This window comes from Neomonachus schauinslandi, chromosome 1 (genome assembly GCF_002201575.2).
Source record: "Neomonachus schauinslandi chromosome 1, ASM220157v2, whole genome shotgun sequence".
NCBI classification, from domain to species: domain Eukaryota; kingdom Metazoa; phylum Chordata; class Mammalia; order Carnivora; family Phocidae; genus Neomonachus; species Neomonachus schauinslandi.
Genome location: NC_058403.1, coordinates 8,408,376 through 8,419,116, shown reverse-complemented (window position 1 = coordinate 8,419,116; position 10,741 = coordinate 8,408,376). Strand labels below are relative to the sequence as shown.

Here is a 10,741-nt window from a genome sequence, read left to right as displayed (position 1 = left end):
TTCTCCAAGAGCCGGGTTCCGAAGGGGCAGAGCTGAGCGCCGCCCGCGTCCCACGTGTGACCTCAAACTACCCCGTCTTGGGGGCCGACTTGGGTTCCTCACCTTGACATCAGGCTCGCGCGCCTCGCCTTGTCCCCGATGCTCAGTAGCGGTCCCACCGGGGGGGCTGCAGGAGCTTCCACCCCGGGGAGAGACTCCCCTGTAGAGGGGAGAGCCCAGCCTGATACAGTCAGACACGCCGGGCCGCGGCGCACCTGGAAGGAGGAGGCCTCCTGACTTCAGGGCGCCTTAGAGGCTTAAGGCAGGGTGTGATGATTGAAGCCCCACCATCGACAACTCTGACTTTACAAGTCGTTCACGAGTCTCATTAAAAGTTGTTGTCGTTTTAATTTAAGCCTTTTTTCAGTACAAACATCTGCAAGCCGAGACCAAGGGAGTGAATGAACATGGGTGTGCCTCAAAAGCACTTTCATGAGCTTTTACTTCCTCCTAACCCCTGTGAACTCCTGATAGCACCAAGAATAGCATCTTCCGAATATATGGGATAGGCATGAAATGCAGAAATACAGAGAGCCAGATGTTTTCTGAGAATGACATGTGGATGATGAGGTGCCCAAGGCGACTGGCTACCCCTGTCGGGTTTGATTCGAAAGCAACATCCCTCCGGCCCACACAGACCTGTAATTCCCTAGGCTCGTGTTTGCTGCAAGTAATGCTAATAAAGTTAGTTAAATTGCATGTGCAATATGGAAAATTGTCAATGGACTGCGCCCTCGTGGAAGAAAACTCGCTAGAGGGATGGTATAAAAATGGTGTATACATTTTCTTCAGCATTTCCTGCATTTTCTGCATAGCAAGAAAACCCTATGAACATGTCCTGTATGTGACAGGTGAACAGAAATCCTTTTATAAAGCACCAGCAGTGTTTTAAAAATAAACTTCCTTTCATTTTTGTCTTTTATATTTTTGCTTCAAGATCTCACCATTTAAAAATCCTACCATGGCTCTGAAATGGACTGATGCATAACCACCGTGTTTCAATTTGCTCCACACTCTTAACACTCCCTCATTGCCCTGTTTCCAAAATGGTTTTCTTTTAGGAAACTCTGCGCCTTTCTGAGTGGAAAGATTTTTCACAAATGTCTTCAATTCATCGTTCTGGAATCAAGGCGCACCTATATACGATTGTTTGCAAAATGTGAAGTGATTGCTTGCCAACCTAGTGTCACACTGAGGGTCTGCCTCATTCTTAGCAGGGCATCATCAGTAGCCTTATGGTAGGGGGTGACATTTGCAAATTTAGGAACATGTGTGTTGCAGCAAAGGGACTGAGTCCTAAGAATCGAACGCATACACCTCTATACTGCACTTAGCTATACCTCATTAGCAGCTCTTTGTGCACACAGAAAATAAGCCTGGGGTATTATTTTTTTATGCTTACAAGTCTCGTCATTAAACCAGGATTCCTGAAAGGTGCGGGTTTGATGAGCAGGCGAGATCACCTGACATTTTTCAATAAAGTACCACAAAATGCGTTTGTGTCTACCTTGTTATTAATCATTGGGTCTGTGTTCATTAGTAAATACAAACCACGAAGGCTTTCCAGCAGTTTAAGATCAAAAGTTACTGTGAAAAAATAAGACCATTATAGGTTTGCAAATGATAACGTAAATAGTCTTAAAATGAAACTTGAAAAATGAAATGTGTACTAGGGAAAACTTCCTTGTCTAAACAAACATCGGGGTTTTCATAGCCTAGAACATGAAGGAAGATTCCTATGCAAGCCGGCTTCCAGGCGGCCGGCGGCTCAGTGCGAAGTTAACAGGAGTTACCATGGCAACCTAATATTGTTACCTCCACCTTTAAAAGTCTGCACATTTAAGCTGGGGCTATCATTTCTTGACTTCTGTGAGGCTCCAGCAGGGAAGAGGAAGCATTTTAATAGATATGACTCTCTTTCACAAAAAAGAAAGAAGAAAGAAAGAGAAGAAAGAAAGAAAGGAAGGAAGAAAGAAAAAAGAAAAGAAAGAAAATTGTAGTGGGTCCTAACATGTTGACAAAAATGCCAGATCAAAAGGATTTGAGAAATAAACCCAGTTCAAGACTGGCCGGCCCCTCCAAGGGGCCTCCCAGGGAAAGGAATTCCTTTATGTTCATGGAAGCCCTTTCTAGAAAAGCCATTCCATTCATACCTTTGTAGAGAAGGGAACAGGGTGTGAAGAAGGCTGTTCTGAGGAAATCTGCAAGAGCTGGGTATTTTGCACCCCTCACCCCCCACCCCTTTGTCCTTTTTAAAGTCCTATGGCCAAGCCTTCCCCCTTGGACCCTAAGGGCGGGAGAGGTTTATACAGTCAATAAATCCTATACAAAGTCTACCCGAAGTTGTAATTTTGTTGTAACTGTAAGACAGTTAAGGTAGACTGTGGGGGCTGCTACAGATAAAATGGGATAAAAACAACATTTTCAAATAAATGCTAGAAATCTACAGTAGTTTAAAATCTTAGTGAATTGTAGCCCTTGGGTTATCAAAGAGGCATTATTCAAGCTGTTCCTAACTTAAGTATGATATATAAGGTTAAAATCTTGGGGGAAAAAACTCAAAAGTCAAGCAGTTCTTACAGAAGAGTAAGAACAGCTCTACAAGAACATAATCTGTTCTTATAGTAAGTTTGTTATATTAAATTTATTTTTCAATTTAAAATTTATATTAAATGGTTATATTAAATTTATTTCTCACCTCAGTTAAAAGGGTTTTTTTACTTTGGGTTTTGCTAACTTTCATTCTCTGGAGTAAATAAATTTCTCTTTTGTATGACACATAACACATTTGTCAAAAACAAATCAAAAACAACAAAAAAAGCACCCGACTTCTCAATACTTAGAAATACATACGTATTCCTTACTATGTAAAACTATTTATTTTGTAAAAATGTTTAAATATGAATAAAGATACTGTAACCAAGAGTAGTTGCCTATTTTTAAAAATAAAACTTACGGTCAAAATAACAATGAGCACAAACTCTACAGAAAATCTTAAAGTTTATTTTGGTAGACTTGCTTCTTATAGGCATTGGTTTAAAGTAATCACTTTTCTGAGACGATTCTTCGAAAAGGTACAAATGCGGAGGCTTACACTTTTTAAAATTTCAGATGTGCGTAGTCATAACCCAGGAATAAGGATTCTCCGTGTTCTGCCTGGTAAGAGCAAACAGATCTTCCAGAATGCAAGCCAAAAATGTCTCCCTGCTGCATTCTGAAGCCCCTGGATGAGGCTGGCTTCTTTCCTGGTTCCCAGGCTTGAGGGCAGGGGCAACTACATAGGCCACCCCCACGGGTGTATGTGCGGGGCCCGGGGACTGGAGGCTGCATGCTGCCCCCCCCCTTGGCCGGCACACCCCACCCCCCACCGGCCCACTTGTTCCCACATCGGGCAAAGTCTGCAGGAGTGAACCCCACCTACTATTTTGGACCAGACACAAAATCCTTCAACTTTGCCCAGGGTCAAGGGGCACTGCTTTGGCAGGGGACACGGGAAGGCCTTCTGGAAAATAAAATGTGTTCGAGGGAAAACTTCCTTATGCACATTCAGGGGGCGCTTTCCCACGGCTTCCCCTGAAATCTGCGGCCAGCCAGGAAGGGAGGAGGTCTTGCCTTTTTTTTTTTTTTTTTACATAACCAGGTAGATGCTCCAGGCGCAGCCCCTAAACCCACGAGCAAATCCAGTGCCCTGGAAGCACATGCCAATCCTGAGTTCAGTTGCCACGTTTTAAAGACTATGAAGAAAATGCAACATTTCTGTTAAGACTTTAAAGCTCCTTGAGATCAGAGACGGCCAGGTGCATGAAGACCCCCAGTCCATGAGGGTGGTGTAGCAAGTAGATGATGTCCCTAACGCGAATAGCTCTAAGGAAGATGTTTTATTCAGCTGTTCTATATGAAGCAGAATTTCAAAAGTCTTTGGTTCATATGAGGCAAGATCGTGTTTACGGAAAACGTAGCATCTGCTTCAAGTCTATTTTGTCTCCCTCAAGACAACTGCGGGGCGGCACAAGTAAGAAACAGTCTTGAAAGCACAGAGATCAAGTGGTATGCCCAGAACATCTCCATCTGCCCTGACACGGCCACACATCATTAGTTTTAATTTACAGAAAGGAAATTAAATGATAACATTTTTTCCCCAAAGCAGAACTGTCTAGAATGAGACTTCAGCTTAAAACAAAACATAGCATGTTTTTCATTAAAGAACCCCCCAAAGAAATTCAAACAGTAACAATGGCAGCTCTGAGAGATGACTTGCCTTGTATTACAAAGTTTGAGAAATGAAACTTGCAACATTAGCCTGGACATCTTTCCTCTTGATGATATTTTGCAGATGCCCTCTCAAGGGGTGAGTCCATTTGGTGATTTTGGGGTGCTGTGGGCTTTTACTGAAACGTGTCACTCGTTCCAAAAGAAGACTTGGGACACTTAGGACGGAGCAATTTTTTTTTTTTTTGAGAAAAATGATTCTAATGGAAGCCTTATTTGCAAAAATTACTTCTGAAGTTCTTTTAAAGTTACATTTCCAAAAAACACATATTGGGTGGGTGTACTTAACTAAACATGCTATTTTTTTTCCCCTTCCTATGGGCTGCCTGCGCCTGGCTAAAGGTAGGCAGATTTTATACTGAAAACCACAAGTTTCTGGAATTAGCCTGACTGGGTAAAGCTGGGTAGAGCTCATGCTAGTATACAATAAGGGGATTCTGTTCAAAGCTGAGGGCTCCATCAAGTTTTCCTTCCACTAATTTCAGTTGGGACTGGCAGGAAGAGAGAAAAGTGGACAAAAAAATTGGCCTTTTAAGGCAGAAAAGTAATGTGTGATTCACAAGTTCAGCAGAGATAGGAGTGACATGGAAAAAGCATGGAGTGCATCTGGAAATCGCAAATGCATATCAAAAGGTTTCCTTTCTTTTGTTCTTCCACAGAGACTTTTAGGGCATCAGATCTTGAACATCTTCTTTGAAAGCTTCTCACACACACACACACACACCCCTCCCTCTTAAATGATGGTGTTCGGTATCAGTTGCATTTTGTTTCTTGGCAATTTAGGGAAAGGGGGGCAAAAAAATTATGAGTTACAGATAAAATGCCACGTACTTCTACATTCTGTGCACCAAACGGTCTTTCAGGAATGCTCCAACTTTCAAAGTGAGCCTACAACAGGCTTAAAGGTTCCAAATCCTCCCTGGTGTGTGGTATGAGTGAGTCCTTGTCTCCAGCTCTTAGGGCCCAATCGTCAACCCCCACACGCACACGAGGCCTCATCAACGCATTAAGGATCTTGAACTTGGGCCCATCCCTTCAGAGTCTGCAGTATATTCCAACTTATGAAAAAGAGAGCTCATAAAATTACTGTCGAAGTAAGTAACCGACTTCCTCTACCAGGTCACTGCAACCACACCAGTGACCCCCATCTCAGCAGCTACTCAAGCCCTGTTGCGGGACCACAAACCACCGGGCCCAGAGGTAACGCTCAGAAGTCTACCATCTGTTCTCTTATTAATAAAAAAATAAAACAACGACCAAGTGCCAACGTATGTTCCTCGAGGAAAACGCCTCCCAGGATGCACATAAACAGTGTTACCAAACCTCTACCTCATCGCTGGCCTGGACCTGGAAGCTTTTTTTGATTTGTTTTCTAATAGTCTGGGAGTGAAGGTCTCCACTACTGGGGAAACATCTGAATTATTCCGTTGCTGTTTTCCAAATAAAAACTTTTTTTGGGGGGGGGGGCAATAAACACACATCCAAGCCCAAGAGGGGAGAAGGATTTCACACGTGTGGTGGTGCTTCACCTGAGCTAAATCTTCCGCTTGTCATCCCTCTGCCCCAGAACATTCGCGAATGCCAAGTAAAATGGCAACAGACAGAACAACATTAAGGAATTGAGCAGGTTAATTGGAGGGAGGCCACGTTCACCTACAACTCTAAATCCGTCTTCCAGATCCTCGGGCTAGGAAAGGTGGCAGGAATTAACCGGAATGCTCGCTGGGGTGGCTCTGCCTGCCCTCCCACTACCTGTTGGCCCCAGGCAGGCCCCAGGCCCGGCTACTGCTGTCTGGGGATGATCAGGTTTCTGAGCATGTCGAAGGAATTGCCGTCGGGATGCACGGTCACCACCTCACCGTCCTCCTCCTGGACCTGAAGGAACCCGGAGTCATCCAGGCCGACTATCCACACCTCTGGCCCCTCGAGGTCTCCCAGGCGGACCCGCTGGCCACTGTATGTGAAGAACAGCAGAGGGTCAGTGGGAAAGGTAATGCAGCGTCTAGAGACAGGTTGCTAAGTACTCACCCCTCTGGCAGAGGCACTACGGGAAGGGGCTGGGCGAGATAAAATGCTCCGACTTTCACTGGTCCCGCATGAACTGTTTTGATAACTATTAGAAGAATCAGGGTGATGGGAATTCCAATAGGGAGGGTGGCCTTTCTCCTAATTCCAATCATCTGGATGATGATTTGCCCCACTTCCTCGCCCTCCAGCACTTTTAAGAACCACTGTGCAATTCTAGGGGTTTGGGCTGAGATTGGGGAAAAAGAAGCTGAGTTGGAAAGCCCATTTTCTAAAACGAAGCTGGGGTACCATCAACGGCAAGTTAAACTCACTCTAACACTGCTTCTTTTAATGTTCTCCAAATGTACCTGTTGAGTTACATCCTTGTTAAAGTTTTTAAAATATAGGTCAACCCCTCCCCGCCCAGCCGCCACTCATTTTTATTTGGAAGAATTTAAAACCTACAGAAGAGTTGAAGAAATAGGACAATGACTCCCAGAATCCCCCTTCACTTATATTCACACCAACTGATAACATTTTCCATATTCGCTTCCCCTCTTCATGCACACACACATGCTTTTTTGCTGACATTTAAAAATAAGTTGCAGGCATCATAACACTTTATACTTAAATATTTCAGCATGTCCCTCCTAAGAACAATCTCCCACAAAACCAGAATACCATTATCACCCTCAAGAAATCTAATCTCCATATAATAACATCTAGTATAGAGTTCATGTTTAAATTTCCCCCATTGTCCCATTAATATCGTTTGTGGCAATTTCCTCCCATCCAGGATCTAATTATGAATCACATTTTGCTTTTGGTTGTCATGCCTCTTTAATCTCTAACAAATCTCCAATCTTCTTTTTATTTTTTGTGTTTGAAGACATGGACATTTCTGATGCGTTAGAGGCCTGCTGGTATTCACCAGAGTGCTTCTCAAGCTCTGGGTGCACGAGGAGCCCCTAGAGCACGTGTTAAAACACAAATGATCAGCCAGCCTGAGTTTCTGATTTAGGAGGCCCAGGGTGGAAACTGAGAATGTGCATTTCTAACATGTTCCCAGGTGAGGGTGCTCCCGCGCCCCCTGGGGATCTCACTTTGAAAACTGTTGTTATCTAGAATGTTCTACAATTTAACATGTGTCTGTTTCCTCGAGTTAGGCTCCACTTAAACCAGACACGTGGAAAACTCTCGGGTGAGGTTGTGTCCTTTCCCACAGCATCCCACCAGCAGGCACGGGATGCTGGTTCATCCTGGGATTGCTGATGGTAACTCGCTCAACGTGGTGGACACCAGTTTTCTCCATCAGAAAGGTAAAAAATAATTATCTAGGGGCACCTGAGTGGTACAGTCGGTTAAGCATCCGACTCTTGGTGTCAGCTCAGGTCCTGACGTTGGGGTCGTGGGATCGAGCCCCGCGCTGAGCTCCATGCTCAGTGTGGAGTCTGCTTGAGACTCTCTCTCCCTCTGTGCCTTCCCCTGCTTGCACACTCTCTCTAAAATACATAAATCTTAAAAAAAAAAAAAAAATCACCTAGACCTGTGCTTAGTTTCTTGTTTTAAGATACTGAACTACTCACTTAAAGACACGTTAAAAGAATGAAGACAGGCCAGCACTGACCTGTGTACCCAGTACTTATAATAAAGGGGAAGAACGCCATTGGGCCCTTTGTCCTGAAATGTGTCGATCAGTTTCTCCAGCATGGTCACAGTTCTGGCAATGAGACTGTCGGTTCTTAAGGGCTTCAGCTCTGCCCTGTGCTGTTTATTGTATTCTGTGATGAGATCATTGATGCAGATGGTAGGGTTACTGTTACTCACGTTAAATCCGCAGCCTGCACAAAAACAGTTGAAAAACATGAGCGGCTCAACCTATTGATGGCATGGCATGCTCCTCCCAAGCACCTGGAAGGAGTTACAGCCTTTATCCCCGACTCCCTGCCTCCTTTCCCTCATTTCAAATTTATCATGTCTGGCCACTTAAAGAATGACTTATCGGGGCGCCTGGGTGGTGCAGTCGGTTGAGCATCCGACTCTTGGTTTCAGCTCAGGTCGTGATCTCGGGGTCGTGAGATTGAGCCCCTCAGTGTCTGCTTAACATTCTTTCTCCTTCTCCCTATGCCCCGAGCGTTCTGCCTCTCAAATAAATAAATAAATCTTAAATTTAAAAAAAAAATGAATGACTTATGTCTTTGGGACCATCTTCCTTTTCATCATTCCTTTATCATCCTTGTTCGAGGATTATCCTTGTCCACCCCAACCTTGCTGCGGATGGGTTGGGGGGAAAAAAACAGCCAGATTCGATTCAATGAAACAGAAGCTCTGAATGGGGCAAAGCTCCTTGCAGTGGCCTCTGAAACAATACTTCATGTGGTCTCGCCAAGAACTCTAGCTCTGCACTGAGCCCAATATAAAGTACAATCTCTTGTTTCTTTTCCGACTTGAATAACAAAAACACATGCCTGAAAATACAGAATTTCACTCAGGTCTTAAGGAGTAAACTCTGGATTCAGAGATTTCAAACCTTGGTCATGGCATAACCCTAGAACACATCTTTTTAATACGTTATCCTTGGAAGTCTTTGGTGCTAGGGTTACGCTGCTGGCAAGGGGCCAACCTGTGTTCAGTGGCTCTTTTATAGGCTCCTAACCCAGGGCTTCAGGAACAGGAGGTACCAGCAGTGGGGTCTGAACAGGCTTGTCTCTGCCATTACTTAATACCACCAACCCTCTCCCAGAGAGCTAGAGCCTTCGAGAAGCCAAACCTCCGTTTTCAACAGGGCCCTGAATCAACCTCAAAGAGGTCTTCAATAAGAAATGAAATACTGCAAGAACTAAGCAGTGAGACGCTCTTGTTTTCAGTGCCTCCGAGGAAAAAACTTATCCAAATACTCAATAGCCTTCAATAGAATGATGACATTTACAAGAACAGTATTCTTTGGTCAATGTTCCAAGCCATTCTCAGTGTGAAGGACAGGATTGATAGGCCTCAGATTTTTTTTTTTTTAATATACTGGCTATTAAAATACTAAGCAATGTAAATTACATCTGGAAAAAAAAACCAAGTAACTACAGCAACAGGGACGAATCAGCAGTTGTCCATTTGTTCATTCAACAACACACACAGCATGGAGCGTAAGGCATTCAATTAAGTGCATATGGTGCTGAACAATCTCCCATATATTCAGAAAATTCAAAGTCCTGGGGAAACAGCAGCACTGACTACTGCCAACTCAGGCCATGTCTTTCCAAGGACCAGAGAGCACCCCTGTTGGGGACCCTGACTCTTTCCCCAAAGACACCCCCTCTCCCCCCATCACCTCCTATGGCCTTAAGAACTTAATAAAAGCCATGAATTCTACCTACAGGACCACGTTTCCTTCCCCCATACTGACAGAAGCCATCCCTGGACCTCCTTGACATCTCTGGGCCCTACTTCGGGATATGTGCATCTAGCCTAGTGAACACATTTAAAAATGAGGAGAGCTTGGAGGCTACGAAGCAGTTCACTCAGAATAATACTGCCCATTGGTGGCAGAGCTGGAAACTTAAGCTTTGCACTTTTGGGCTGGTCCTTCCCACAGACACATCATCACACATTTTCTGCCCATTACTCATTTCTGAACCTTCAGTTCTCCTGAGCCTTAGGGAGAAGCGGATGCTCAGATGAGCAGGAGCCTGAGAACTTCTGAAATGGTTTCTGAATCCGTCTCCTTGCCTGATACGGATGTGCTGAGGGGAAATGGGATTCTGCACCCCACCTTGACCAGCCTGGAGCTTCTTCTGAAGGTCAAAAAACAAAAAAACCCCACATAACTTTTTCATGGCCTGGGAAGGCCCAATTAAGAATGCAGGAGCACCAGGAACCCCATCCTTGCAATTAGCCTTCTTTCCTTATTACAAAATGGCATATTAAATGTTTATTTTCACCATTTCTGATTCAACAAGAAGCCAGTGTGTGGAGAGGTGCAATAAAAAACCTGTTTGATGTGGTACCGATTCGGTGGTTTCCATGGCCAGAGACAGGAACGCTAAACCTCTGCAAGGGGCTTTCAACCAGTCCGGCCTGCTTTGCATACATATTGTGCTCTGTAACTCAAGGCTCAGAGAAAAAGTAATCCCATATGATAATCCACTCTCCTCAAGGTAGCCATGTAAAAACCATTTTTATTTTCGTTTTTATTCATCTAAAAATGTGGAGGAAAGGCTTTCACAACTCACCAATGAGTATATAAAATGTTTCTCCCAAAAGCGTCGAGTTAACCAGAACTCCACCAAGCTTCATGAGGTCACTGTAATAAATATCATTGGGCCACTTCACTCGTAGGTTGATATCCTAAAGGAAAATCTGCACGTTAATCAAGCAATCACGGGACACAAAGGGGCCGGGAGAGGTCATTCAGCTAAAAGGAAGATGAGCC

At 44.3% G+C, this 10,741-nt stretch overlaps 2 protein-coding genes across 2 annotated transcripts in view; one reads left to right on the top strand and one right to left on the bottom strand.

The window, feature by feature from the left end:
* The window catches only part of SIM2 (SIM bHLH transcription factor 2), a 50,450-nt gene extending 48,120 nt beyond the window's left edge, over positions 1-2,330 (top strand). The window contains exon 12 of the mRNA XM_044918989.1: positions 2,298-2,330. Coding sequence (XP_044774924.1) covers positions 2,298-2,330 — 33 coding nt within the window. The remainder of the gene's footprint in view (positions 1-2,297) is intronic.
* Positions 2,331-6,086: 3,756 nt separating this feature from the next.
* Positions 6,087-10,741, bottom strand: part of HLCS (holocarboxylase synthetase) — a 210,547-nt gene continuing 205,892 nt past the window's right edge. The window contains exons 9-11 of the mRNA XM_044913424.1: positions 10,542-10,656; positions 7,943-8,156; positions 6,087-6,262 (exon numbers count right to left, since the gene is read on the bottom strand). Coding sequence (XP_044769359.1) covers positions 6,091-6,262; positions 7,943-8,156; positions 10,542-10,656 — 501 coding nt within the window. The 3' untranslated portion in view covers positions 6,087-6,090. The remainder of the gene's footprint in view (positions 6,263-7,942; positions 8,157-10,541; positions 10,657-10,741) is intronic.